Source organism: Cricetulus griseus, chromosome X (genome assembly GCF_003668045.3).
Source record: "Cricetulus griseus strain 17A/GY chromosome X, alternate assembly CriGri-PICRH-1.0, whole genome shotgun sequence".
Lineage (NCBI taxonomy): Eukaryota > Metazoa > Chordata > Mammalia > Rodentia > Cricetidae > Cricetulus > Cricetulus griseus.
In genome coordinates, this window is record NC_048604.1 from 117700256 (window position 1) to 117718075 (window position 17820).

The 17820-nt window shown below is 47.0% G+C and overlaps 1 protein-coding gene across 9 annotated transcripts in view; it reads right to left on the reverse strand.

Moving 5' to 3' along the window:
* Nucleotides 1–1227: 1227 nt before the first annotated feature.
* Nucleotides 1228–17820, reverse strand: part of Bcor (BCL6 corepressor) — a 52758-nt gene continuing 36165 nt past the window's right edge. For 7 of the 9 annotated variants that reach the window (XM_027433152.2, XM_027433150.2, XM_027433148.2 and 4 more), the window contains 9 exons: nt 12967–13236; nt 12254–12598; nt 11365–11690; nt 10802–11056; nt 5692–5858; nt 4875–5020; nt 3624–3701; nt 3289–3445; nt 1228–2433 (listed from right to left, as the gene is read on the reverse strand). In XM_027433152.2, the coding sequence (XP_027288953.1) occupies nt 2139–2433; nt 3289–3445; nt 3624–3701; nt 4875–5020; nt 5692–5858; nt 10802–11056; nt 11365–11690; nt 12254–12598; nt 12967–13236 (2039 nt within the window). In that variant the 3' untranslated portion in view covers nt 1228–2138. The remainder of the gene's footprint in view (nt 2434–3288; nt 3446–3623; nt 3702–4874; nt 5021–5691; nt 5859–10801; nt 11057–11364; nt 11691–12253; nt 12599–12966; nt 13237–17820) is intronic. The other 2 variants (XM_027433155.2, XM_027433156.2) reach the window with 1 other exon arrangement.

Genomic DNA, 17820 nt, shown 5'->3' on the forward strand with positions numbered 1-17820 from the left:
CCCGCCCCCATTTTGGTCCTCTTACCTACAGTTTAAGGCAACTCCCTACGTAACCAAACCTCATGGAAATCTCCACAGTGGTTCAGCCTATAGATTAGGGAAGGGTACCAGAACTGGATGACAAAACCTCTTCGTTGCCAAAAAATATTTGTGTAATAATTTTTTTTATGACCATAAATGTTCACCCGAAAACTATAAACAGAAATCTGGCTTGCTACCTTGTTTTCAACATATTCCAAATTTCACTTGGTAAACCATCTTCCTAACAAAATATAATCTAATCTACACAGAGTTATTTAACCATACCACATTTCCTTAATCCCAACCATGTGTTGATTTTCTTGTCTATCAGGGTCACAGCATTTGCAGGTCTCCTCCATCCCTGCCTTCCCCACCTCAGTATATTTAAGACTCCACTTGGTAACTAGATGTTGGAATGCTATGGCAGTAACCAGAAGTGTCCCTAACCCATCTTCCTGTTTTGATTGTTTCTGGTGCTGGAGGGTAAAACTAGCTGCAAGGGAGCCCAGTAGTTAGCAACCTTCCAGCCTTTGTCTTTAGGAGGATGGAGTTAAACGACTAGGATGGACTAATTGCTAATACTAGTAAATGGTTCTAGAAAAAGTTGAAACTGCAAGCCTTGCTGGTTAGGCTTTTAAACAGAGTAATAGAACAAAAAGAGGCCTAGAGGAAGAGAAGTGACAATATAGTATTTCAGGGAAAAGCTCTCCTAAAGGACTAAGGGCTGGCAATGGTATGGGATTGCAGTAGATAAAGGTCAAAAGCAATGCAAGTCTGGTAGTCAAGGAGAAAGGGAACAGAAAACCTGAGGACTGGATATGCTGGTTCATGCCTATAACCCCAGCTACTCGGGAGGGTTGAGGCAGGAAGATTGAATTTCAGCTCTGGTTGAAAATAAGAGCACTGTCTTAAAAAAAAGAAGTGGGGGTGTGGCTCAATGGTGGTAATAGTTAGTTGCTTAGCATGTGTGAGGCCCTGGGTTTGATCCTCAGTACATCAAAAAGGGATCAGAGAGCTATCTAAGAATCAGCTCTCAGAATGGGATGATAGATCATATTTTCAGCACAGTTCCACTGAACTCTGTAGTCTACTTTGGTTTATGGAAAAGAAATTGTTTGCAAGTTGCCCATAGGGAATCCATCATCAACATTTAAAGGAAACCAGTGACAATGGTAACACTTTAGGAATATGAAGGATGCAAAGTACTTTAATTTGCTCCTTTCCTCGACAGGTTTATTGCCTTTTAAGAAAATTTTTGTAAAATATAAATACAAAGGCAGAGAATTTACTTACAAAGTTAAAACACAGATTTCAAACATAAACACACAATTCAGAAAATTTTAGTTTTATGTACATTTTCAAGCAACCTCAACATATTATGTTAGTTTTCAATATTTTACAGGGTACAGAAAAAAATAGCTCAAAGTCTTCTTTAAATAAGAGCATAAAATGTTTAAACATATAAACAATCCGGTTTGATGTGTGAAAAGTAATTTCACAGCTTTTAAATTAGGATACAAAAGTTTCATACAATTAGTTGTTGTGTGTGGATATAGTTTGAATTTATATTACATACTACTGGATTACATCCAATAGCATTTACCTGGCATGAGCAGGTACTCTGTAAACAAAACATAAAAGTACATTGCCACCAAGTGCCTTCACCCAATCCACTCCCCCAAACCAACCACACGATGACAGTCATGGCCTGTCACCAGAGCTTTGTATGAAATTACGTTAAAGTATGGGGCTCCTTTTTCTTTTTTTGTTTTGCTTTTTTATTCCTTAGAAAAGAAAAATGTTCCAAGTAAAAACAAACATACATCTCTCAAAGCATGTGTGCACTGAAAAATAAAGACATTTGAACAGCTTCATAAAAACTGACTTAAAGTTTAGAAAGAAAACACAGGCTTCTAAGTTCTTCTGACTGGAGTAACTTCTCTTATATAAAGAAGAGATATTTTCATATGTAATAGTGTCCTTTCTTTACAGAAATCGTCATATTATGACACATATGCACAAGGATTAACACTATGACACACTGTACACAGTGGGTGGGCAGGGCAAGGCAGGGCAGGGCAGGGCAGGGCAGGGCAGGGCAGGGCAGGGCAGGGGGCTCACCAGTAGTCCTCAGGGCCCCCCGTGTCACTAGGGTGGAGCCACTCCACAGTGGAGCCCAGTAGAGTCTGGAGCTCATTGGTGAATTCCACCAGATCCAACAGCTCCTTGCTTTCAGAGTTGAAGGCTTCCAGGTCTTTGGGGCAGGAGAACAGGAGACTTGCAGAGACCTGTCGGTAAAACTCTGCTTCTGCAATGGTGACAATTTCCAAATTGGGATAATTGCAGCGGAATATCCGGGAGGACATTTTCAACCTCTTGAGCACATCTGAGAGCAGAAGCCAGTTTCGTGGCCTATAAAATAGAAAGAGATGGGGGTTAGATTTCTGGTTCAATGGAAAGCAGGCCAGTATTCCCACCTCTTTGACCTCTCTGAGGACCCTCACCAACAGATTACTAAACACAGAAGGCTATCTCCTCTCCCCTTTCCCAATTCTATCTCCATCCTTCAGTTATCAGAGTAGTGACACCTTTGAGAAGGGATGCTTAATAGTCTTTAGAACCTGTCACTGTTTGTAATGGCATACGTGTTTATAGCTTCAGAGCTGAGGAGGACATTACTCATTAAACACCTTTGTTAACACACAGTGTAGCAGTTTCTTGACATGTACACCCCAAAGGACTGATTATTAAGGTGCAGTGACACACCCATAGGGAAAACATGGGATCTAACCAAATTTGATGACACATTAAGGACTCCAAGTGTCCTAGATAATTGTCCTATTCTTAGGTGAGGAGGTAGTTTATCACTATAGTCCAATTATATCTCAAGTGCCTAGGGGAGCCCCTAGGGCGACTTATTGGGGGATGGGGTGGCAGCTGCTAGGGGAAGACTCATTTCTTAACTGTTGACTGCTACAGAATCCAAGATGGTGGCTTTTCATAGGAATTTCAGTTGCTGGCTTCAAAGCCCATTGGCCCCAAGAATGACTTGAATATACATACAGCTTCTCATGAGGGCAGTCTATACCATGCTATGGTTAAGCCCCAGCTCCACTGGGCATAAATAATCAAGCTGATCTGGACCATTATCCAAGGTCTGAGGACAGCTAAGAAGTCACCCACCACTCATCTATCTTCATCTGCCTAAAGGGACAAAGTGCCTTAGAAGCAGTTTGGACAGTTTGTCCCACAGATAGCCATGCTCACCCCTGAGCGACGGACACTTGGATGTTATAACACGGCAAGAGGGAGTGTTCAGAAAACTCAAACTCAAACATATCACTGTAGGAATCCTCCTCCTCATCTTGGTCTTCTGGTCCTGGGGGGTTAGCCAAAACATCATATCCACTTTCATCATCTGGTTCTAATGTAAGGCAAAGGAGAAAGAGGCATCAGTTGGCTAGAATATCATCTGACTACCAGATCCCAAGCAACCAAATCCTTCTTCCGGTGCCCATCTGCCACCTCCCTCACCCAGAGCAGGCAGAAACATTCTAAGTCACTCACTCACTCTCCACTGGACCATGAACAGTGATGCTTACCACACACACAGCTGCCATAGAACTCCCAACCACCACTGGAGTCATCCTCAGTGCGACCCTGTAGGTCGTTTAAATAGTCTGCAGAGAAAAGGGGTGACAGAAGATAAAATATACTGGCAAGTTAAGTATGATATCACACAACTATACTCTCAGAACTCGTGAGGCTGAGGCAAGAGGATTCTAAACACAAAGGGATCCAGTCCCCACATAAAACAAAACCCTGTCTGACAAGAACAAAAGGAAATGCTGATCCAGTGAGTGTGCCTAGCAAGTCACCTCTCAAATTTCAGAGGTCCTCTGAGGTGCCTGACTATTTAACCTGACTTGCTGAAGGACAGGCCATCTTGGCTTAGTAAAATGACAGCAAAGAAGCTTTGCAGTCTTGTAAAACCAAGGAAGAATTGTGTTACTACATCTTATCTCCAGTCCACCGGGCAACTCATCCAACAAGTACAACTCAAGGTGGCATGGGTGGATCATGAGCCAGCTGAAGGAATTCTCTGGCACCAAGTGTCTGATAAGGAACTGAAGCACAAGTGTCTGACAGTCACAAAACCCTCTGTGCTTCTGTTTTCAGGATCATATAACACCAGGGGCTTAAAAGATGGGTTTATCCTAAGACCAAACACTATGACACAAAACTGCATGCCTGGGAGCTTGGGCAATTTCACACTGACTTGCTGTGTAAACCTATGGGCCATACTTAGGTGAAAAGTGGATCTGTAGAAGATGCAGCTGACTAAAAAATGCAAACAAAGGCAGGGGGTGGTGGGCCATGACTGTAATCCCAGCACGCAGGAGGCAGAGGCAGGTGGATCTCTGTGAGCTCAAGGACATCCAGAGCTCTGTTACATAGAGAAACCCTGTCTCAAAAAAACCACAAACCAAACCAAAGAACAACAACAAAAATCCCACCAAAACTTTAAAAATCTTTGCTTTCTGCCTAGTCACACCTAAATCTAAAATATGAAGTTTCTATCTCTTCCTTTCTACCTATCCCTCTGGTGAAGGCCAGGGCTTCACACGTGCTGCTAAGTGTTTAATTACTAGACACACCCACCCACACACAGGCCCAATCTAACACATTTTTTTTTCTTCCCCAGAATACGTCTTGATACGGCAGTCAGGCTGGCCTTACACATACAACCCTCTATCCTCATTTTCTCAGATTACCTAAGACTGTACATTAATACCATCAAGCACAAGTGAATTGAACTTTTATATAAGATCATTCACCCAACTCCATCATACCTGTTAAAAACTTCTCCATAAGTTCACTGTGGGTCATTTTCATGATGGTTCTACCTGAGTATGTAGCCAAAGTGGGGTCAGCACCATAGGAAAGAAGCAATCGGACAATTTCTAAGTGGTCATTCTCCACAGCATCATGCAGAGGCCTGGAAAGAGACACACAGTGGCATTAAGCTTGTGCACAGCATGCTTGCCTCCCAAGTTGTCTGATTTAGAAGCATGGAAAATGGAATAAGGGCCAGTGAAGGGACTGTGTCAGGGCCAGATCTTAAGTTATATCTAATTTACCCTTAGGCATAAGGAAGAGTTCAAATCTATGTTGAAAATGTCTTCAGTGAAATGAGGTAGAGACAGACCATGTAAAGGTAATTTACAGAGGGGTCAAAAATCCCACAGTGCAAAAGGCAATCACTATAAAAAAACAAAACACACAAATAAAAACCCAGCGACCTCTGCTATTAGCAGAATTTGCTCAAAGAAGCACCCCTCCCCCAGAAGCAAGTCCTGGAAGTAGGGACAGATGGCCTTCAGTCTGTCCCTAGGAGTATTCCAGCTCAGGGTTCTATAAGGCAGCACCACCCCCTCCCTGACTCCTCTCGAGGACCAGGGCCTTCTTGGAGGCTTTGGTCTGTGGGAGAACTGGTCAAGACTGGGATGTTTTTGTCTACCCCTGCAGAAAAATCTGTTCAGCTCAGTTCTAGACTGGAAATCAGCACAGGTACAATTTACTCTCCACTTCTCTCCCTGGGGTTTCTGCATTCCCTGGGAGCTACTGTCTGCTTACCAGGGCGCAGGGAGAACAAGATACACCACTAACCTGGTTCCATCCTGGGCACTGCAGTTAACATCGGCGCCATATTCAAGGAGGTGGCGGACGATGTTGAGCCATCCCCTGGCACAAGCTTCATGCAGTGCACAGTAACCTGCGTTGTCACGATGGTTCACATCACAGATCTTGTTCTCCAGGCAGTATAAGACCACTTCCTGTGGGGAGGGAATGGGAAACACCATCCGATCACCATACAGTCGCCTCACAAGAAAGACTTCTTCATAGTTCTAAGACTACACACTGAGGCCTGAGAACCCACTGTGGTTTGGGTGGTGCCTAGATGTTTACTGAAGGGCCCACAACAGTGTGAAGGACTCTGTGTGGCCCAGGGTTAGGCAGCTCCAAGCGAATGGTGCTTTTCCTTTTTCAAAGCCTCCATAGGATGTTTGTGGGCCTGCAAGCAATGTGCTACCAAACACTTGTCTCAGTGCTGGGGGAACATGCAGAAACTCAGCTGCAGAGACCCCAAAAGGGCTCATTCGAAGCCAGGCATGGTGGCTCACAACTGTTATTCCCAACACTCAGAAGGCTGAGGCCAGAGAATTGACACGAGTTTGAGATTAGCCTAGGATATGGGGTGAGATCCTGTCTCAACAAACAAAATCAAGGGCACATTCATCTGTACAGTGGCATTTATATTCTACAGAGTCATTATAGATAGTCAACAGCCAAGTTTAGATAAAAGGAAGCAAATGTGAAGCAAATGGAAGAGCTTCATGACACCCCGAACCCAGAGCAGGTCAGGCAGATGGCAGCCCTGTGTGAAGACAGGAGGCAGAGTCTGGGCAGCCTGGGCTCTGGATGAGAGGCGGGGCTCTTGCCAGAGACCTTAGACCTCACCAAGAAATCACACAAAGCCAAGTGAGGTGGCATGCACCTGTAATTCCAGCACTCAAGGGACTAAGGCAGGAGGATGACTTAAGTTTGAGACCAGCCTTGATGGCAAGCCTGAGATACAAAGCCAAATCCCCTCTTAAAAACAAACAAGCTTGGGGGTGGTGGCATATGAGTTGTAGAGGCAGAGGCAGGCACATCTCTGTTAAGCTCTAGGCCAGTCAGCCAGGACTGTTACAAAGAGAAACCCTGTCTCAAAATACCACCAACCAACCAAACACTGCAAACAAAGAGACAGTTGGGAAAGAGACATAAAAAGTAGCTCAGTGGTGGAGCCTTTGCTTGGCATGGGCTTCATTCTCACCACCACGGCCTCAAATAAACCCACCTTTCCTCACTTTTTACTCTACTAGAGACAGAATCAATGCACTACACTCTTATTTACTTAAGTCAATGACAGGAATCGGGTAGATTCCATCCTAGAACAAAATAGAACAAGCCTGCCCCTGCCCCTGCAGAAGGCACTCAGTGTCAACACTTTGCATCCGAATTACTATTAATCTCACTTCTTTATCATGTTAAAATATTAATACGAACCACTCCCAGTAAGCACAGCAGTAATTTATTCAATGTCTTATTACCATGATTAAGCAAGTTTTCAAACACATTGAACAGTATCTGTTACCAGGAAACAGGTTACACTATCTTCCCAAGTTATGCCAAGCAGATCGTTACTGACTTCTAAGAATGGGGGAAAGCAATGTGGGGTAGCCTAATCTGCCTATGAGTGAAGGGGAAATTTCACATTGGGCCTCCCTTCGTGACACTGGGGGAACTCATCTGTTAGACAGAAAATAAGGGGCCTTCTGGCCACTCATAGACCTGAGGCATGAAAACTCTCATGCCCTTTCTAGGACAGTTCAGTCAAAGGTAAAGACTCACTTGGGTGCGCCTCCCTGTGAGCCTAAAGCTGCATGCTGGCAAATCTGACCATCTGTGCCCTGTTGCTTCAGGTCACCACAGCAGCTCCCTTCTAAAACAAGGGGAAGAAGGGAGAAGGCATGCTTGGCAAGGCATTTCTTCCTTCAGGTCCTAACCTGCCAGAAAGCCTACAATCCTTTGAGCTCCCAGGCCACCTGCCCTGAGCACCGGTATCCAGGATACCGCATGCAGCCGCTGCTCTTTTAGCAGGCCCTTACTAGCCAGACTCGAGTGGACGGCTGCAATCTAATGAGTTGTGTGCCCCAGCCAGGAAGAAACCTTGTCACGTGACTCTGGGATCGGCCCTGAGCACCACTGACTGCTGTGCTAAGATCAATTTATGTGGATCCCGGCAGCCTGCCTGGTGTCCTCTCAACCCAGGGTTTATTTGTTCTGACAATTATGGCCCTCACCTAGAAACCTTCATCACTACAGGGCTGAATTGAGGGAACCTAGAAATGACAGAAGTCAGAGCACGAGGCTAAGTCGATTCTCTCTTTTCCTGGAGGATGGCAGGCAAGGCAGCAGTGACCACACACTAGGTGAGGCATTTGCCATGGCTTATTCTCGTGCAGTGGCACTGCTGTCACTTGGCCTGAGATCTGTTCATCTGGGGCGTGTCTAGGAAACAGCAGGAAAGTGGGGAGTGTTCTCATCTAACACTTGGGGTGACTGTGGTCCAGAGGGATTAAGATTCCCAGGTCTTCAGGGGGAGAGTCAAAAGGTCCAATGAAAAGCTCTGATACAGTAGTGATCAGCATCCGTCTGACCCTCTGCTGGGCTCAAACATGCCAACACCACTCTCCTAGCTGGGAGAGTGATAGCTTCTTTACAGATGCCAACTGCTGTCCCCAACAGAGAGAATAAATAGTGAAGATATGTGCCTGCCCAACACATTTCTCAGTTATTTTCTGCATCAGAAATGGGTGTGTTTGAAGGACAGCCCACCCATTCCCAAACAAAATCAAACTGTTTTTGTTGGACAATTCTGTTAAAAGGCCATAAGCCGAATGCCATTAACCGCAAAATGTAACCATAAAGGCCATAAACCCGACATTGTTAATTAATTAAATGCCTCATTAACTTTTTTAAAAACATGATTTATTTAATTCATAGAAAATTTAACCATTACCACTAAATGCACAAGCATGTGGTTGCATACTGACATTTTAGCTGAAGAAAAAGAAGCCTCCTTAGCAGGAGACAAGCAACATGAGTGTGCCTCTCTGATCAGTGGTCTAGTTAAGACAAAGCTGAAGAGATGGGGTGCTGTAAACCCCTAGATCCACATTAGCTGAAAGAGAATGAGGCTCGGGTGACAGGGAAAGCTTTTTTATTGCACACAGGCATCTTTAGCCAAACAGGAAGCAACAGTGTCAAAGTTCACTCCTGGGAAACTCTCCCATAGCTGTGTGTTCAAGCAGTCCCTTATGGGGACTGCTTGAAATCGGCACATCTGAATGGCCTTATCAGACATCTTAAATTCTTCCAAAAGAAATCCAGGAAAGCTAGATTAACAGCTAAAACACTGGGCACTGAGATTTACATATTAAAAATTACATGTGCCTATATGTTGGGGGAGAAGTTCGATAAATATTCCCTGGGACAAAGGAACAGAGCCTAAAAAGTGTTCCTTAGTCTAGGCTTTAGACCTACTGGCTGTATAAAAATTGTTCCTTAGAGAAGCCATGAGGGTCTCTTGAGCCTCGAAAGGGTTCTCTCTTTGCAAAGGAAATGGTGCTAAGATCAAAGGCTAGGATAGAAGCCTTGTTTCTCTATGAGTAAAGCAGACTGCTGCCCTTGGGGAAATCCTCATTCCCTCACTGTCTCCCCTGGTGAGCCTAAGCACAGCACTGGTGAAGCCCCATGGAAGGAGTGGATGCAGAGCACACAGCCTCACCCTTGTCCTTCTCGGTATTGTGTGCTCTGCTTGTGAGAAAACAACCTGTGGCCACTGCTACTTAATCCACAGTAACTGAGCTAATTACCAATCATTCCATCTAGTTATTTCTGAGATAACCCAGAGATGTGTTGGTGCCAACAATGGCACATACAACCAGAAACACGAGTGCACCCAAGAACCACTCTTGCCTCAAGTTCCCACCCACAAAGCCACAATTTCCAGGATGGGATCTAGGTCACTCTGGGGTGTGTGTGGAATACAGGTTATGGTTACAGGAAATACAATGCTATCATAATGAAGGTGAGAATGCAGGGGTCCTGGCTAAATCCTGCTGGCCCTAGCCTGCTGTGGTCCAGTATGGATGCTGCCACCGCTTTCCTTCACACCTCCACACTTGCTGAGCTGCTTTTTATTTTCACCATCCAACTCCCAGAGCGCTGATGTCAACATTAAAAAAAAAAAAAAAAAAAAAAAAAAAGAGCGCCTTTTGCCCTGTGGGTTATTGCATCACAATTTCAACTGGCAAGTGTGTGTGGGGTGCACATGCGGGTAAAAGGAGCCAGTTAGCTCCAGGAGGTTCTGAACTGCAGAAGGGCTCCCAGTGTGAACCCTTGGAGAGTCTGGGCTGATGGGACACGGCCCGGCTTTGCAGTCACTGCACAGGATGGACTTATCTTTTCAAGTTCTTCAGTCCCTCTAGGGCTTTCTTCAACAGAAAGTGCACCTAACAGCAGTTATCAGCCCAAAGATGATGAAAGGGTCTTCTGGATCACACAGGCTTAAGAGCACAAAGTGGAGTGTTCAGTTGGGGCAACACTGAGGACACAGGTGCAGCTGCCAGCAGTGAGTTTGGGGCAGAGCCCTCAGGCCACCATTCCCTCTCTCATTCGTCATTCAAGTCAGTGCTGCCTTCCCCACCTCCGTGGGTCCAGGCTAACCCTTCCCACAGTCACTTCCTACCCGCTAAGACTACCTTTTTACAGGCAATAGCATAAGCCACCCTAAATAGAGCTAATCACGCCTCTACATCCTTGTGAATCACAAACCAAAAGAAATCATTGAAGTCCCCCCAGTTGCCAAGTCCCGGGCTATGTCAGACTTTCTATCAGACAAGTGAGCAAAAGCCTGGTCATAGCCTACCTGCCTGAACAGGAACTGAACATCTGAGGCCTTTATTTCTTTACCCCCCCCAACAGACATAGCCAAAGAGACAGCCGCCAGAGTGGGGCTAATACAAACATCCTGCTGGGCCTTGGAATACCTCCTGATGTGGAGGGGGCTGGGCTCTGCTCTCCAAGTCCCTCCATGAAGCTACTGCCCCCAGTCTAGAGCAGCAGCTACTGGATGTTTCAGATTTAGAGTGCCCACAAGTACACTCACCTCATAGCCTAGCCGGGCAGCCCGCTGCAGGAGGGTCTCGCCAGCATTCTTGTTGACAATAAGTCTCCGAGCTTCTGGCGGCATGGGGCGAGACTGGGTGGTCTCTTGAGGAGAACTTGAGCGTGGCAGCTGTGTGGCCTGGGAGGCCGGCAGCAATTGTTGCAAACGGTCAAAGGGCTTTGGATCTTGCTTGGCTGGTGACAATTCGTAGTCTGTACTGGGCTCAGGTCGTTTTCTGAATCTCCGCACAGTCATCTGCCACAAGAGAAAGAGGTGCATACAGCTAAGGCTGTGGCCATTTAAACACACCCATTGCTTCTCCCTGTCCTCTTCCCAGAGTGGCAAATTCAGAGAGAGAGACACTTTTTTTTCTTTCTTAGGAAGGAAGGGGGCTGTCAAAGAAGGGTTGGGGATGGGGTTTCACTCTTACTAGTTTGAAACTTCATGACCATCCAGAACACATGCCCCTCTACAACAGGAGTGATGGGGGGGGGGGAAGTCCCAGAAAATGGGAGCTGAGTCCATGAGAAGCAGGCACAAAGGGGGAGCGGGGCAGAAGATACCTTGCTGTCAGTGCTCTCCACATAGTAGTCTCCAGTGATTGGCAAGCCCCTCCTGGACTCCTGAGGTATCAAGTGCTTGGTTTTGCACAGTCTCTTCCCGGATGGCTTCTCGCTGTTGTCGGTGTATTTCTGCAGCGGGGAGGCAGCCTGGCAATCCTCTTCTTCCTCTGTGCACAGCACATCTGTCTTCTGGCTTTCTTTAATTTTCTGCTGTTTGGCAGGCAGCCTCGAGGCTGGCGTGCAGCTTGGCTGAGTCTGCTTTTTGCCACTTGCATTGGTGGATGAAAGGCTCTTCATGGGCGGAGAGCCGGAGAACACAGGCAAGCCTAAATACGGAGGGGGCGGTGACGGGCGGGGGAGGGGGAGAAGAAGCAGGCGTTACACAGTTGTAGCCGATGCAGAAAGAAAAGCCCATTGTTAGCACTGATCACTGGAGCGGCTTCAGTTTTTAAAGATATACCAATTATGTTTTCAAAGCATTAATATTTTAATTATCCCACATTCAAATGGCAAATAGGTTAACCCTCAAAATGCCAAGTGGTAACTTTCTTCAAAGGGCCAGGACAAGAGAACAGAAACTGGTTCTTCCTACTCTCCCCAACCCACTGGGCTCAGAATCCAGCTTGAGCCTGGAGGGACAGTGTTGGCAAGGTTGTGGGGCCACCCAGCCTTCCCTTCCTGCCCAGCCATAGACTGGGAAATAGGAAGGAAGTGGAGAGAATACAGGAAATGGGTGTGCAAAGGTATCACAAAAGTGCACCGCCTACCACAAAACCTAGTCAGAGTCAACTCAGATGGCTCAAGTCCCCCAGCACCCCAAAGGCCCTTTCCCATGGAATGCATGACCTCTGAGAGCAGAGGGGGGAGTCGAGAGGTGGCCTCTGCATACCTTGTTCATTGTCACTGGATTTGAGGGACTCTTCAGACCAGCCTCTGTTGCCTTTGGCCTCTGCCTTTTTCCTGCCAGGCTTCTCTTCAGTGATGTTATTCCCCTGGGAGGTGACCTCAGGCTGAACAGCCTGGGTCACTTCCTTTCTGCTTTGGCGGCCAGGTTTGTTCTCTGCTGCCGACACCTGCTGCTCCCACCGTTCTCTAAGGTGCAGCAAGTGGCGTTGCTTTTTAGGATGGAGCCCTGTTAATTCAATGCACACCTTCAGGTTGGTCAGCTCACTATAATGTGGGTCTTCTAAGTGGTTAGAGGAACTGTTTGTCATTTCCCTCTCAGGCCAGTCATCTAATGGAGAAATAACTACAAATTAATCAAAAAGCCCCCTGGGGAGGGAACAAACTGTCTTACATAGCACCAATGGGGTGGGGGAGGGGAGGGGTGTGGTCGCTGTCTCTGCTTCAGCGGGGCAGGTATTTTTCTTTGACCGCCTCTGGGTTTGGAGGGAGGGAAGGTGGGTGCCACCTCCCCAGGGCTTCAGAAGCAGCGTGGGAATGGCAAGGCTGCACCTAACACCCGCCTGCTGTCTATGAGGGAAGATGGGACAGGTGCAGCAATAACCCCACTGTGTCCCCACACAAGCACACCTCAAGTGGGCCCTCTGCGGCTGCATGCACAGGCCTCCCAAGCAGGCAGTGGAAGCTGGCCGAGCTCACCTTTGGAGATTCGTCTCCGCTTGGCTTTCAGAGGGTCCTCTGGTAACTCTTCCACAGTGGTCTCAGTGTGGGTGCTGTCATCTGACACTTTTCGTTTCTTGTCTAGCCGGAGGGTGGGGCTGTGTGGCATGTCCACCACCCCCTGGTCAGTGGGTGGCTCAATCACAGGCGGCGGCGGTGGTGGCGGCTCCAAGAAATACTTTTCTGCAGGAAGATCTTTGTCCTCTGGGGCTTCAAAGGGATCGTGTTTGTTTCCAGTACTATACTCGCCTGTGTGAGGAGAGACAACACAGAAATGGAGGTCCAGGTCCTCGCAAGGAGACAGGATATAGGAAGGACTGCAATGGCCAAGGTGATCCCCACCCATCAGAAGCATGGGGCCAATATAAACAGAACTTCCAGAGGAAGGGGTATGCCAGAATGAGGCAGCAGAAATTAAGGCAGGTCCCTTGTCTTTCTAACTTTTTTGGAATTGGGGTCTGAGGTACCCCCTCTCAATCCAGTCTGGTTAAGCTTAAAAAAAAAAAAAAAACTCCAGGGAAGCATTTGTTCAAGTCATTATTAGGAAATATGGAGGGGCAGAGGGTTGTAGTAAAAGACTACATATCCCCAAAATGTCATGTACCCAAGGGGCAACATCTATGTTTACTTGAACAGACAGACAGAAGACAGTGAAAAATGAACACAGATGGGAGTGTTGAAAGACACTTAGGACCTTGATGGGCAAGAGGGGGCAGAGAACCCTGCAGACCCAGGGCTGCTGGGAGGAGGGGACTGGCATAGCCAAAGGCAAGGATTCCTTAGCACATGGACTTCAGAGACAACTTCAAAGGGCTCAATCTGATGGCTGCCCACAGAAATCCCTATCACTAAATCAAGGAGCTGCTCTCATTTAATGTCCAAAATAGGGGATCCCCACGGGGACTCAGGTCACCTAACCTGCACTCTTTCTCTCATGCAAACATCTATAGACAAGACTTCACCCCTTCACAGTTTGCTGTGTCTTTTGTAGCCAGGCAAACATTAGCAAAACTGCTGGCTCCAGCCCCCTAGGGCTGCTTCTGTTCTCTGTAACAGACCAGACAGGAGGAACAGTAGGCACCCAACTTTTCCCTGAATCACCACAGACCAGCACCATTTCCTAGTGTTGTTCTAGCTTAGACGTGACCCACAAATGACTCTGGTGCAGCAGTTTTTCTAATACACAACAAAACATAAACACTATGGGAACCAGTGAAACAGTTCACCTGGTGCCCAGCTGAGGAACTGAATTCCATCCCTGGGACCTATATGGTGGAAGGAGGATTGTCCTCTGACCTCCACATATGCACTGTGACATGCGTGTACGCACACACAAGATCCTCAAAACAAAAACAAACAAACAAACAAAAAAACCACTATGTAACAACCACCATAAGGTTAGGCAGTCACCCATGGACCACTAAAATGATCCCACATGTTCCTGGGGGTGTGGGTCTGGGGCTTTGGTATCGCTACACAAGTCATTTTGTAGATGCAATAAGCATGCGCTTCATAGGCTGAGCTCCATCCATTTCCAATTCCACCCTTACTTCCCAGCAGCTCTGCTCATGCCTCATCAGCTCCTCTCAAGGGCAATCTAGCATTGAGTGGCTGTCAGCTGCAGGGTGAGCAGCACCTTGGGGTATGGAAGGCTGGATCCAATCTGAGCTAAGGAATGGCCCCATGTCTCCAACTGCTCCTCCTCTTCATGATGGTACACCTTATAGACAACAGCCAGCAGCCAGGCCCCTTGCAGTCCTCAGTACATCGAACTCAAGGACACAGTCAAAGCAAGCATTTGGTAATGGCAATGTCCTGCCATAAGGATTGACAGCAGTTAGAGAAGACATGCACACTGCCATAGACCACTGCACTCAGCTTGGCAGGGTCTCACTTGTGCTAGCCACTGTGACCCTCTTAACTGCTCTGGCACTAACAGTACCACTTTACAACTTGGCCATGCTAGGCTATAAAGTGGAAACATTATGACCAGCTGCCTCTTCCTCCAGGGGTAGGCTTCACCAACTCAGGCTGCTCAGGGCAAAGGGAAGGGCCAGAGAAATTACTTATGCAGGATGCTAAGATCCTCAAACCAGCTTGAATTTACCCCAGTATTTTAAAGTATACATTTTTTTTATCTCTTCCTTTTGTAGGTGATATGAAACAAAGGTAATGTCACAACTGGCCATGCAGCCACTCACTACCAGACAGTGCATTCAGTGTGGGGCCTAACCCAGATTGTACTGCCTCATTTTAGCCCTTTCTAGCATTGCCCCCTCCCTCCAATCAATCTCTTAAGTCTCTCTCTACAATGAGTGTTTTACATTCACTTCCTAGTCTTATAGCTGAACTCTGGGTCTCATGTAGGCACCTGTACTGTTGTCTAAGCTATCTTTCATGGGGAGGTTTTCCACTGAAGTTTTCATTTATGGCCTCACTGACAACTACTCCTAACAGTGAAATGAGGCTTATCTAAAATCATGTGACCCTTTGCCCAAACTGCACTGTAAAACCACCCAAAAGACTATTTTATGGGCTGGAATCAGCCAAGGGTGACCTGTCTGTTGCTCTCTCAATAGGAGCATCCTTACAAAAGCAGGCTTTTGCTAGTTCTTTTTCTTCTGGGATTTCCCCATCCAGGCAAACTTGCACACAGGAAAGGTGTCCCTACCACTCACTCCATTACCATCCACTACTCATTGACAGGGAAGAATGGAGAACACATTGCTCACTGGCTCCTTCAACTCCCCACCATTCCTTATCCATCTGGCCACTGTATTCCTTAGCCTCCCGGGGGGGGGGGGGCGCCTGTGACTCACTGTATGGCATGTCCCCTTCTGCCTTTCCTGAGAAAACTCCAAAGCAGTGCCTATTGTTCTCTCTCCATTCCAAATTGTCATCAAGAACTCTCACTGATGAATCTGGAATTGACACTAGTCCACACACCATCAGCATCTGTTTTCCCTGCCATTCTCCAAATCTTTACAAACTGGGTGCAACCCTCTTCTTAGTCATCAAGCCTCTTAGGGCAACGATTTCCCATTCCCTTCAGAGATGCCCCAAAGATCTGCACCAGGGTGCTCTTCCAGGAGCTAACAACAATTCTGAAGCAAATTCACCCCTAACTGACATCAGCCATTGGAAGCTCCTTGTCATTCCAATACACTTTGACTTGGACCTCCTCAAACGGGGCCAGTCCAACCCTTAGAGCAAAGGTGATGGGCCGATGAGAACAAGCAACAGAAGCCTTAGCCACCAGGCTCTACATACTGCTTGTACTAGTCCCTTGGCCATGCCATGTGGGCAGATGAGGGTGTGGCTGTGTTTGACACTTGCTCCCTATAGCATGGTCATGTGACTTGCAGCACATATATCCCATAATTTATCATGACTGTGCTGCCATACTATACCTCATAGAAGCATCACCATGGCAACATTTGCAAATCACCATGGCAACAAAGCAACTTCATCACTGTGGCAGCCATGCCCAGTGAGCCCTAAACAAGATGGGAGAGTTTAAGACTTCTGAGAGTTGGCCTCGATGTCAGTCCTCTCTGCAGGTAGCTAGCTGTCACCCACAACAGAGAAGACCAGGTGACTGATGCCAAGGCATCTCTCCTCCAAATTCAAAGTAGTTCATAAAGCATGCTGCTGCTGTCCTGGGGGAGAAATTCCCCAAGTGACAAGTTCCCACAAAGTACCTTGACTCAGGCTTCCTCCAGTTTCTGTCCAGGCTACCACTTAGCAGGTCCTAGGTCCATGTCACCAAAGAGACAGTAGCTTATATTCGGAAAAGACCAGGCTAACGCTTCCTTGTCCTTCTCCATCTCCAAAACGTCACTGGTACTTCCTACCCACGAATGTCAGGTGTGCAGGGAAGTGCTTCACTCATTTGACCAACTTCTACAATAGCTGAATTCAGCCACCATACCAAAGAGGGCAAATTCAAATTCTGACCAAGGCCCCTTCCAAACAGATGCACCCACCATCTCAGGGAGATGGGAGCAGAGAGGCTGACTCAGAAGGGAAAGGGAGAAGAGACTGGCAGCACATGCCTATAATCCCAGCATCTGAGAGGGTGAGGCGGGAGGAATAAGATCAGCATGGGTTATGTGGTAAGATTCATGTATCACACTCCTACCAAAAATAAACCCCAAAAGAACCAACTAACCAAAAACTGTGGGAGTAGGTAGAGTTTAGAATCCTGTGCCCACTAATCCAAATCCCCACCTTTACTCTCATATGCAAACAGCTTGGCTCTTGTCTGTGACATCTATGAGAAGTAAAGGGATCCATGAGGAACACAGCCTAAGCCCACCTGAGCTGTGATGGCCAAGATGGCTCAGTAATTCACAGCTGAAGAAATCTAGGAGTCCCTGTCCTCCCACAATGAGGTAAGGTTCTTTAAGGGTGTCCCTGCCAGTCAGCCACAAACATCAAGTCCCCAGACAAGTGTGTGGATAGTAACATACTTCCTTCTTGAAAAACAAGCCTCTTGCACATCACCTGCAGAGCACTTGGTGGCAATTTCTGGCTCTTACAAGTGTCAGGAGCCCTGTCCTAGTGCTCCAAAATAGTCTACTGTCTTGGAGGGGCCTCTCAAGCTACTCCAGTTTCTTGTCTCTACTGTCAGCAGAGGAAAAAAAAAGCAAATAAAAACAAACTGGGAAGGAGGTAGACCTCCCAGGCAGGTAGGTGGGTGGCTTCAGATGTTTATCTGAGGGCAGTGGCCACTCTGTGCCGGGCTATGTTACTTGCAAACTAAAGAAAGGACCAAAGGCTGGAAGCTGTCCCAGTTCCCACCTCCCCCCCTTCTCCCAGTGTCTCTCAGTG